General features: G+C 51.5%; 1 protein-coding gene across 1 annotated transcript in view; it reads left to right on the forward strand.

The window, feature by feature from the left end:
- DCHS1 (dachsous cadherin-related 1) overlaps positions 1-12,038 on the forward strand; it is a 34,705-nt gene that overhangs the window by 16,273 nt on the left and 6,394 nt on the right. Inside the window, exons 3-13 of the mRNA XM_012654436.1 lie at positions 5,143-5,331; positions 5,429-5,660; positions 5,801-6,037; positions 6,393-7,418; positions 7,630-7,823; positions 8,012-8,108; positions 8,202-8,359; positions 8,574-9,438; positions 9,531-9,770; positions 9,866-9,991; positions 10,622-10,831. Coding sequence (XP_012509890.1) covers positions 5,143-5,331; positions 5,429-5,660; positions 5,801-6,037; positions 6,393-7,418; positions 7,630-7,823; positions 8,012-8,108; positions 8,202-8,359; positions 8,574-9,438; positions 9,531-9,770; positions 9,866-9,991; positions 10,622-10,831 — 3,574 coding nt within the window. The remainder of the gene's footprint in view (positions 1-5,142; positions 5,332-5,428; positions 5,661-5,800; positions 6,038-6,392; positions 7,419-7,629; positions 7,824-8,011; positions 8,109-8,201; positions 8,360-8,573; positions 9,439-9,530; positions 9,771-9,865; positions 9,992-10,621; positions 10,832-12,038) is intronic.

Raw genomic sequence — 12,038 nt, forward strand, 5'->3', positions numbered from 1 at the left:
TACAAGAGCTGAGGCAAATGATGTTGGCAGTTGAAGGAATTAAGACTGGGCCTGGACGAAAAGTATCTGTGGTATCAGGAAATGAAAGAGACTTTTTGTAAAGTCCCAAAGCTGTTCTGCAGGGCAGAGATGGAGATTCTGCATACCCACATGGCTGCTGTTCCCAAATAAGATGCAGCATTTATGGAGCCCTTCACACCTAGTCCAGTGCTGGGTTGTGCTGGAAGAAATCCCCATCCCTGCCCTTGGAGCTGAGCCTTAATGGAACTCGTGGGCACAGGCACTAGGATGAGAGACAACAAGAACTATCCAGTGAGATCCCGATGTCCAGAGCAGGAAGGCCTCTCGGGAAGAGGCAATAGCCCTGAACTGGCAGAAGGAGACACCAACTGGTTGTAAATCAGGCCTGGAGAAATGGAGGGAACATGAGAGGCTGCCTGAGGCCAGACTGCAGAAATCCTTGGACACCAAGCTGTTGAGGGGTTAGGACTTTCCTTGGAAAGCAAAGAAGGTCTCACTTAACTTCTTTGAACTGTGAAGGGCATGATCAGATTGTGTTTTTTTTTTTAAGTTAGCCAACTGACTTTGAGGTGAAGGATGGATTGGTTCAGTGAGCAAGTGATAGATCATTCCTTCATTAATATATTCAAGAATTTACTTACCTAGTGTAAGCCTGGCACTGTGCTAGGCCCAGAGAACAAAGAAAGGAGATAGTCCTGTTCCCGGGCAGGCCCCAGACTAGACAGGGAGATACACCAGTAAATAGTGCTGCAGCAGGCAACATATAAGTACTATGGAAGCCTGGAGGAGTGGCCTTGAACTAATGAAACTTTGCCAGATGGATAATACGGGGTATACAGACAGAGATTCCAGGCCTACAGAAAGAGCTGCTAAACAAACACCATGATGTGTGCAGGAGACTGCTTATTCAGGCTGTCCTCAACTGTACTGATGAGAAGGAGCTGGGGGCAGATGAGACAAGATAGTAGAGAGGGACCAGGTCACAAGTTTGACTTTATCGTAAAAATCATAGGGAGCCAATGAGGGACTCTAAACAAATCCAATGTCTTTTGGAGAGATTGCTTTGGCTACACAGTGCAGTATGTCCGCTGGAGAGAGGACTAGAGGCAGGGAGTTCTCTTGGGAGACTGGGCTTGAAGTCCTTATGTCTCTGAAGTCCACCAGACCCCTGAGCATCTCCTCAGGGGATGCCTGTTGGCCTAGACTTCCAGACTAGTACTGAGCCTGACTGACCCCTTGTCTTCTGGCCAGAGTCTGGATATGTGCCTGCTTGCTGCCATCCAGCTGCCACCACCCACACTCCCATGTGTTTACTCTCGTTCTTGGCCAGGACCGATGGGCCATGGCTTCCAAATTTCTTCCCTCCTCACTAGTGCCTAAAGCAAGAGGGCAACTCTCCAGGTGGTTTCCTGGAGTTTTTGCTATTAGTAACCATGGGGAAGCAGGGGTAAAAATAACCACTGGGTTTTTTGTTTTTTTTTTTTTTTTTTTTTGGCTGTAAGTATAATAGATTTTTTTAATTTCAGAATATTATGGCAGTACAAATGTTTAGGTTACAACCATTGGGCATTTATAACTGTTGTGAGGAGTCTTAATATTTGATTTATTCAATGTAAATTTATTGAGTGTCTACCATGTGCCAGTCACTGTATTAGAGACATAGAATACAGTAATGAATGAGTCACCCCTACCCCAATTTCATGAGTTTATAGCCCAGAGGGGAGATTCATGTGCAAAGAAACAGTTTTATTGCAATAAGAAAATTTCCATTTGGGAATATATATGAGATATAGATAGGCAGCATGAATGTTTTCCCAAAGGAAGGGACCCTCGAGTTGAGACTTAAAGAATGAGCAAGAATTTATGAGGGGACCAGAGAGGGGAAGGGTTCCAAGCAGAGGTGACATGCACAGAGGAATGTGAGAGCCTGACTTGTTCAAGGGCCCACAGGTGGCTCAATATCTCTGGAGTTCAAGACAGGAGATGGGAGAGTGAGAGACAAGACTGCAGGTAGGCCAGATAGTGAGGGGCCAAGCCTGGGAGTTTGAGCTTTTTTCTATAGGGAATGTTAAGGATTTTTGAGTAGAGGAGCAGTATGATCAGATTTGTTTTGGTAGTTAATGCAGAGCAATGGTTCGTAACTGGGGGCGATTTTGCCCCCCAGAAGGGACATTTAGCAATGTCTAGAGACATTTCTGATGTCACAACTGGTGAGATGCTACTGGCATCTAGTGAGTAGAGGCCCGGGAGGCTGCTAACCATCCTATTATAGACATGGCAGCCCCTGTAATAAAGAATTACCTGGTCCAAAATGTCACTATTGCCAAGGTTGAGAAACCCTGATGTAGAGCACGGATTGGAGACTCAGACACCTATAGAAGGGAATTACAATAGTTCAGGGGAGCAATAACTCAGGCCTAAGTCAGAATAGCGATAATGGTGATGGAGAGGAATAGAAAAATAGGAGAGATAATGAGGACCTACTTAGTCCCTTGCTGATTGATATACCAGGTGAGGAAAAGGGAAGAACTGATTTCTGGCTTGAGCAACTGGGTGGATGGAAGAGTCATTAGAGCTGGTTTGGAATGGTCATGAGTTTAGTTTTGGACAGGTTGGATTTAAGGCATCTGTGGGACATCCAAGTGGAGATGTTGAGCAGGCATCTGGTTATACAAATTTGGAGCTTGGAGGAGTAACCTCGGGTGAAAGTATAGATGATAGCTGAAGCCACAGAAGTGAATGAGAAGGTCCTAAGAGAGTGCGTAGAGTGAGAAGAGGCCAAGGAGAGATTCCAGGAAACAAAAATGTGTAAAAACAGGCAAAAAAGGGAAGATGGAGGAAGACGGGGGCATGGCGAAGCAGTGGGTGGAGAAGTAGGAAAAATAGTGTCAAGAAGTCAAAGCAGGAGGTATGCCTGGGAAGGAGGTTGGGATGGGCAATGCCGTAAGTTTGGAGTCTGCTAGGAATTTTCAAGAGTTTACAGAGAAGAGTCTTCTTTTTCTCCTTGAAATAGTGTATCTGATGAGGGTGAGGGATGGGGATGGGGTGGGGGCCAGAAGAATGGGGTGAGGTTTATTACAGCTTTGGGACAGCATGAGAGAGGGAGCTAACAAAGGTCAGACTGAGAAGCTGAGCTGAGAACCTGCTGGAAATGGAGACTGTGCATTTGCAGTGAAACCTCTGAGCAGGGGCTGTACAGGCCAGGAAATCCACTTCTGCTTCGGTCATTTCCAGTATATGGCCCCTGCGCCTTTTGGGGTCACTTCCTGACAACTTCCCCTGACCACTGTTTATTGCTTTCTTCCTGCAGCCGAGTCAGAGGGCAAAGGTCTTTTACAGCTTCTGGAGATGGTGCTACAGCTGTGCTGCTGCCCACTGGGATAGATATAGGGCGACATCTGTCTCCTAGGATATCTGGGCCCACAGCCATAGTAAAGAGTTGGAACAGGAGCTGTTTCCAGGGTTCAGCCATGGCAGGGTCTCAGTGTCTCACAGGAGGGTAAACAATGACACAGATCACTCCTGTCAAGGGCCTGGGCAACAATTAGAAGTCCTTGGCCAGCTTTCTCTCTGAGCACATTTTCTGGCTAAGAAATGGGAACTCTCCAGCTTCCTCTTGCAGCATGTCATGACCTTGAGGTCCTTATGTCCACAAAGAGCACTTTGTCAGGGGCTGTAGCAGTCAGCACTGCTAACCCACAATTGCAGGCCTAATGTGTACCCAGTATATAAAACTTAGTGTGAAAGAAGGTTTTGTTATGAAGCAGGATGATCACAAAGTCCATTTACTCAATGAACAAGTATGCCTAGAGCACCTGCTATGTACCTGACCCTGACCTAGGCTAAAGGTATGTGAGCCATACCCAAAAATCCATAGAGCAGACCCTATAGTGATCAGATCCCAGTATTAATCAGATCCTACTCTGTAATGATCAAAGTCAATAAAGATCAGACCTGTAACATCAGTTTCAATAATTTCATCATCAGTGAGTTTTTTGCTTGGGGTGGTGATTATGAGACTTGGTGAGGATGTTACTTCCTAGATTCACCTGAAATTCGAGGTCACAGCCCTTAGCATTCTTCTTCGTAAATACAGTTGGTCCTCATTATTTGTGAATTCATTTACTCTCTAAAATTTATTAGTAACCCCCAAATCGCTACTTGCAACACTTTTGCAGTCATTTCTAGACATGCACAGAGGGATGAAAAATTTGAGTTGCTCAACATGCACATTCATTCCCAGCTGAGGTTAAAAAAGGCAATGTTCTGCCTTCTTGTTTCAGCTCTCATATTGTAAACAAGTGTCCTTTTTGAGGTCTATTTACTGCCACGTTTTTTGCATTTTTGTGCCTTTTTTTTTTTGTTTTGGTGATTTTGTTGTTTAAAATGGTCCCCAAGTGTAGTGCTGAAGTGCTATCTAGTGTTTCTAAGCACAAGGAGGCTGTGATGTGCCTTACAGGGAAAGTGCTACGTTAGATAAACTTCGTTCAGGCATGAGTTACAGCAGCAGTCCCCAATCTTTTTGGCACTAGGGACTGGTTTCATGGAAGACAGTTTTCCATGGACAGGGAAGCGGGGGAAGGCGGAGCTCAGGTGGTGATGTGAGCAATGGGAAGCGGCTGTAAATACAGACGAAGCTTCACTTGCTGGCCAGGCTCTCACCTCCTGCTCTGCGGCCTGGTTCCTAGGTTTCATGGAAGACAATTTTTCCACAGACTGGGGTTGGGGTGGAGGGCGCGGAGCTCAGGCAGTGATATGTGGCCCGGTTCCTGACAGGCCATGGCCCGGGGATTGGAGACCACAGAATTATAGTGCCGTCAGCTGTGAATTCAGTGTTAATGAATCAATAATATGTAACTAAGGTGTCATTAAACAGAAACACACATGTAACAAAGTTACATTTGTTACATTGACAAAAATGTTGTGACCAGAGGCTCTCAGGAACCTAAGTGGTAAGGTCTGGGCTGGGGTTGGGTTTTGGTCTATGTCCTACTAGTCCCCTCTGTGTGTTCCCCATCCAGAGACTCTGGGCACCAGCTGCTCCTTCTAACTCTGCCACCTAACAACTCTGGCCTTTCTGGCCAACAAGATAGACTATCACTCACTCCACCCTCTTCCCAGGTGACAGCCACAGATGCAGACAGTGGCCCGTTTGGCCTCCTCTCCTATTCCTTGGGTGCTGGACTTGGGGCCTCTGGGTCTCCCCCGTTCCGCATTGATGCCCACAGTGGTGATGTGTGCACGACACGGACCCTGGACCGCGACCAGGGGCCTTCGAGCTTTGACTTCACGGTGACGGCTGTGGATGGGGTGAGTGGGCAGCCCGTGGGCAGGTTGGGACATCAGGATAGGGCACTCACCAGGGTCAGATGAGGCCCACCTGACCTATGGCTGCATGTTCCACCAGGGAGGCCTCAAGTCCATGGTATATGTGAAGGTGTTTGTATCAGACGAGAATGACAACCCACCTCAGTTTTATCCACGGGAGTATGCTGCCAGTCTGAGTGCCCAGAGTACACCAGGCACAGCTGTGCTGAGGGTGCGTGCCCATGACCCCGACCAGGGGCTCTATGGGCGACTCTCCTACCACATCCTGGCTGGCAATAGTCCCCCGCTCTTTGCCTTGGATGAGCACTCAGGTGAGGATCCTCCCATTCCCAGGGCCTTCCCCCAGGGCCCCCTCCCCACCTGCCTAAATGATGTTCTGACTACCTCTTCCATAACACTGCCAGCCTTATTCTGTTTCCTCATATATCTCTGTTTCTATCCTTTCTCCCAGGGCTGTTGACAGTAGCCTGGCCCTTGGCCAGACGGGTCAACTCTGTGGTGCAGCTGGAGATCGGGGCTCAAGACGGAGGTGGCCTGCAAGCAGAACCCAGTGCCCGAGTCAACATCAGCATTGTGCCTGGAACCCCCACACCACCTGTATTTGAGCAACTACAGTATGTTTTTTGTGTGCCAGAGGATGTGGCACCAGGCACCAGTGTGGGCATAGTCCAGGCACACAACCCTCCAGGTATAATTTAACATTATACCCACTTGGTGCCACGCCCAGATATCCCAATATAACCCTCTAGTACCATCTCAAGGTACCCTAGGGTAGTACCACACCGTAGGCAGCCCCAGTACAAAACACTCCAGTACCAATGCTCAACACCTCCTGAGGCACAGTGCCGACACACTGTTTCATCCCCAGGCACATGAATATTACCCCAGTGCCAACCAACTTCTCTGCCAACCCCTGCTCCTCCTCCTAAGATGTTGAGAGGCATAGGTGTGGGCACTGCCCAGCCCTTCTTGGGATCAGACTCTGGGCCCTAACTCAGTAGGTGCCCCCTATCTCTTCCCTGACCCTCTCTCCTCCTCCCTAGGTCGCTTGGCACCTGTGACCCTCGCCCTATCAGGTGGAGATCCCCGGGGACTCTTCTCCCTAGACTCGGCCTCAGGGCTGTTACAAACACTTCGCCCTCTGGACCGGGAGCTGCTGGGACCAGTGCTGGAGCTGGAGGTTCGAGCAGGCAGTGGAGTGCCCCCAGCTTTCTCTGTAGCTCGGGTGCGTGTGCTGCTAGATGATGTGAATGACAACTCCCCTGCTTTCCCTGCACCTGAAGACACAGTACTGCTACCACCAAACACTGCCCCAGGAACTCCCATCTATACACTGCGGGCTCTGGACCCCGACTCAGGTGTTAACAGTCGGGTCACCTTTACCTTGCTTGCTGGGGGTGGTGGGGCCTTCACTGTGGACCCCACCACAGGCCATGTAAGGCTTATGGAACCTCTGGGGCCCCCAGGAGGACCAGCCCATGAGCTGGAGCTGGAGGCCCGGGATGGGGGCTCCCCGCCACGCATAAGCCACTTTCGACTGCGGGTGGTGGTACAGGACTTGGGGACCCATGGGCTGGCTCCCCGATTTGAGAACCCTACCTACCATGTGGACCTGCCCTCAGGCACCACCCCTGGAACTCAGGTCCTGCAACTGCAGGCCCAGGCACCAGATGGGAGCCCTATCACCTATCACCTTGCAGCAGAGGGGGCAAATAGCCCCTTTGGTCTGGAGCCACAGAGTGGGTGGCTATGGGTACGGGCAGCACTGGACCGAGAGGCCCAGGAGTTGTACACACTGAAGGTAATGGCAGTGTCTGGGTCCAAAGCTGAGTTGGGGCAGCAGACAGGCACAGCCACTGTGAGGGTCAGCATCCTCAACCAGAACGACCACAGTCCCCGGCTGTCTGAGGATCCCACCTTCCTGGCTGTGGCTGAGAACCAGCCCCCAGGCACCAGTGTGGGCCGAGTCTTTGCCACTGACCGAGACTCAGGACCCAATGGACATCTGACCTACAGCCTGCGACAGTTGTCTGAAGACAGCAAGGCCTTCCTCATTCACCCCCAGACTGGTGAGCACTGGGACCCAAATTCTGACACCCCACAGCTTCGTCCCCCTGGGTGAACTCCTGGCCCAGATCCCACTTATGAGGACAAGGGCTCAGCCTGGAGTTTAGCCCTAGCATTCCATCCCACACCTCTTAAACCCCAGCTTCTTAGCCACAGGCCTCAGGCTCTGCATCCCTAAATATCTCATACGTGATCTCCATCCTGCACTCCCAGGAGAAATGACCACGCTCCAAACCCTGGACCGTGAGCAGCAGAGCAGCTACCAGCTCCTGGTGCAGGTGCAGGATGCAGGGAGCCCACCGCGCAGCACCACAGGCACCGTGCACATCGCAGTGCTCGACCTCAATGACAACAGCCCCACCTTCCTGCAGGCTTCAGGAGCTGCTGGCGGGGGCCTCCCTATACAGGTACGTGAAGTGGCAGGACCCTGTCTTGAGGAGTGTGAGAGGAAGTGGGGGTCTCCCCATAGAGCTGTAGGTACGGGTAAGACAGACTAAGAAAAGGGGCTGTGCCTGCCCACAGATGAGGGGAACGCAATCCTGGATTGTCTTAAGAACAGGAAGGAAATAACTGTGGGTGAGTTGTGTCCCCACAGGTACCAGACCGAGTGCCTCCAGGAACACTGGTGACAACCCTGCAGGCCAAGGATCCAGATGAGGGGGAGAATGGGACCATCCTGTACACACTAACTGGTATGGAGATATAGAGAAGGGAGTAGGAGCATGCCCTCATGGCCTGCCCAGCTCTGGGCCCCTAGCCCTCATCCTTCCTCTGCCTTTCCCTAGGTCCTGGCTCAGAGCTCTTCTCTCTGCACCCTCACTCGGGGGAATTGCTCACTGCAGCACCCCTCATTCGAGCAGAGAGGCCCCACTATGTGCTGACACTGAGTGCTCATGACCAAGGCAGCCCCCCTCGAAGTGCCAGCCTCCAGCTGCTGGTGCAGGTATGGCTGCCCTTCCTATGGTCTGTCTACTTCCCCTTGGCTGCCGCTATAGCCCCCAACCCTGCCCTGCCCCAGAAGCTCCAGCTTCATGGAGTCCTTGGGCCCTCTAGTCAAACTACTCTGACCACCCTTCCCTACTACCTGGGGTGCCAGCCCAGACCTCCTTTTACACGGGTGCTTCCTAATTCCATCCTCCTTTCCTGGTCCACAACAGGTGCTTCCCTCAGCTCGCTTTTCCGAACCGCCCCCAGATCTCACAGAGCCAGACCCAGCAGCACCAGTGCCTGTGGTGCTGACGGTGACAGCAGCCGAAGGGCTCAGGCCCGGCTCCCTCCTGGGCTCTGTGGCACCGCCAGAGCCCGCGGGTGTGAGCACACTCACCTACACACTGGTGGGCGGCGCCGACCCCGAGGGCACCTTCGCGCTGGACTCGGCCTCAGGGCGCTTATACCTGGCGCGGCCTCTGGACTTCGAAGCGGGCCCGGCGTGGCGCGCGCTCACGGTGCGCGCTGAGGGCCCAGGAGGCGCGGGCGCGCGGCTACTGCGAGTGCAGGTGCACGTGCAGGACGAAAATGAGCATGCGCCTGCCTTCGCTCGCGACCCATTGGCGCTGGCGCTGCCGGAGAACCCCGAGCCGGGGGCGGCGCTGTACACGTTCCGCGCATCGGACGCCGATGGCCCGGGCCCCAACAGCGACGTGCGCTACCGCCTGCTACGCCAGGAGCCGCCAGTGCCCGCGCTTCGCCTGGACGCGCGCACCGGGGCGCTCAGCGCTCCGCGCGGCCTGGACCGGGAGACCACACCCGCACTGCTGCTGCTCGTGGAAGCCACAGACCGGCCTGCCAACGCCAGTCGCCGCCGCGCAGCTCGCGTTTCCGCGCGCGTCTTTGTCACGGATGAGAATGACAACGCGCCGGTCTTCGCCTCACCCACACGAGTGCGCCTCCCGGAGGATCAGCCGCCGGGGCCCGCGGCGCTGCATGTGGTAGCCCGGGATCCGGACCTCGGTGAAGCTGCACGCGTGTCCTATCGCCTGGCAGCTGGCGGGGATGGCCACTTCCGTCTACATTCAAGCACCGGTGAGAGATGGGTTGGGGGCGTGAGGGGGAGGAGGGTGCTGATGTGGAGCGAGTGTTGAGGTTTCTACCAACCTGCCTTACCGCTTTCTTAGGAGCACTGTCCGTGGTGCGGCCCTTGGACCGCGAACAGCGAGCTGAGCACGTACTGACCGTGGTGGCCTCGGACCACGGCTCTCCTCCGCGCTCGGCCACGCAGGTCCTGACTATCAGTGTCGCTGACGTCAACGACGAGGCGCCCTCTTTCCAGCAGCAGGAGTATAGTGTCCTTTTGCGTGAGAACAGTCCGCCTGGCACATCTCTGCTCACTCTGCGGGCAACCGACCCTGACCTGGGTAAGGCCTGGGAGGATGAATTGTGAGAGAGATGGACTGGAGAGAGAAAGGGTATATTTACCCTCTGATCTGTTCTCCATCCTGTCCTTCCTCAGGGGCCAATGGACAAGTGATTTATGGAGGTGTCTCTGGTGAAAACTTCTCTCTGGACCCTGACACTGGAGTTCTCACGACTCTTCGGGCCCTGGATCGGGAGGAGCAGGAAGAAATCAACCTGACAGGTACACGTTGAGAGTGCCTCAAGACCCCAAGATCCTGAAATATAGTAAAACCAGTGTTACATGGGCAGAGCTCTCAAAGAACTACCTTCGGTTGGTTCCAGTTTTTACAACACAGCTCCTGTTATTTTTTGGACCCTTTGGGGAAGTCAAGTGTTGGCAGGATGCAAGGTGAACTGTGACTTTCAGGCTGTCACAACTGTGATGACATAAACTCTCAAAAGCATAATGTCATAGCTATGTCCTCTCAGCCTCCCTCAGATACTACAGCCATTTAACAGAGGAGTATATTGATATTAAATGTCAGAGAGGTCCAGTGACTTGCTCAAGCTAATGCAGCTTAGAAGTGGCAGGGCTGGGGCTTCAACCCAGATCTTTTGATACCTTTTCTGTTACACCACCACTAATCCAAGACATATCTTGCATGCATCAAGCATGGGAGGTAGGAAGGAAAAGAACATCTGACACAAGTATGTTTATGTGTGCATATGCACATGTGTTCCTGGGGTGTGTGAGGAGATGGACATTTTCTGGTTTGTGTGTGCACCTGGTGAACACGTATGGACAGTGTGTGGTGTGGGTTTCTCCATGGGGTGAGAGCAGGTTAGACCTCACTGATTTTGCTTCCCCCAGTGTATGCCCGGGACAGAGGCTCACCCCCCCAGTTAACTCATGTCACTGTGCGAGTGGCTGTGGAGGATGAGAATGACCATGCACCAACCTTTGGGAGTACCCACCTCTCCCTGGAGGTGCCGGAAGGCCAAGACCCTCAGATCCTTACTGTACTTCGGGCTTCTGACCCAGATATGGGCGCTAACGGGCAGCTGCAGTACCGAATCCTAGGTGAGAACCATCCCACACCCACTAACCCAGCACCCGCTTGCCTGGTTCTTGCTCCTTTTTGGCCACTGTCAGCCTCAGTTAGTGTGTCTGGGTCACCTTTCCTCTATGTTTATGTCTTCCGCTTTTTCTTTCATGCATCTATCACTGTATCCAGGTATCTCTTTCTATGCGTCTCCAGTTCTTTATCTCCCTGTATATATGTTTTTATCTTCCTATTTCTTTTCTTTCTCGTGTGTGTCTCCCCATAGAGCAGTCATTCTGAAACTTTTTGGTCTCAAGAACCCTTAACACTGTTATATTTTGAGACCCCTGAAGAGTTTTTATATGGGTTATATCAATATTTATTGTATTAGATATTAAAACTGAGACAATTTTTAAATGATTGTGAAATGAGCCAATGAAGTATACTGCTTGCCATATTTCTGCATAAGCACAAGAATATGTTAAGATTTCAAGGCTGAGTGCAGTGGATCACACCTGTGATCCCAGCAGTTTGGGAGGCCAAGGCAGGAGGATAACTTGAGGCCAGGAGTTCAAGACCAGCCTGGGCAACATAGTGAGACCCTGTCTCTACAAAAAATTTAAAAATTGGCAGGGCATAGTGGCATGAGCCTATAGTCCTAGCCACTGGGGAAGCTAAGGCAGGAGGATTGCTTAAGCTGAGGAGCTCAAGGCTCCAGTGAGCTATGATCACACCCTCTGCACTCCAGCCTGGGGGACAGAGTGAGACCCTGTCTCTGAATAAATAAATAAATAATATTTCAAATAGCAATTTATTGGACAGTAATGAGGTTTCAGAATTATAGCAGCTGTAACTGAAGGTAGCCAGCACAAACTGAATCTCTGAAAACACACATATTCATGCTCTAAACTTTCTACCTAGGATATTCTAGGAAACAGAATACATAATCGCACATTCAGTTAACCAAGTGATGATGTCATCCATGTCATGTAGCATCTGCAAACTCCACTGTACATTTGTGAGATGAGAATGAAAAAGGTATATGTCTTAGTAGTGCTATGAAAATAATTTTGATTTTATGTGTATGAATGAGTCTCAGGGGACTCTCAGGAGTTCCCAGACCACACTCTGAGTGAGATTGGCTGCTTTACCTTCTATGTTTCTGTTTTTGTCTATTTCTCTGTTCTCTGCCTTTCTCCCAGTCACACACACACACACACACATGCACTCTCTCTCACTTGTGCA

Source organism: Propithecus coquereli, unplaced genomic scaffold (assembly GCF_000956105.1).
Source record: "Propithecus coquereli isolate 6110/MARCELLA unplaced genomic scaffold, Pcoq_1.0 Scaffold44, whole genome shotgun sequence".
Taxonomy (NCBI): Eukaryota; Metazoa; Chordata; class Mammalia; order Primates; family Indriidae; genus Propithecus; species Propithecus coquereli.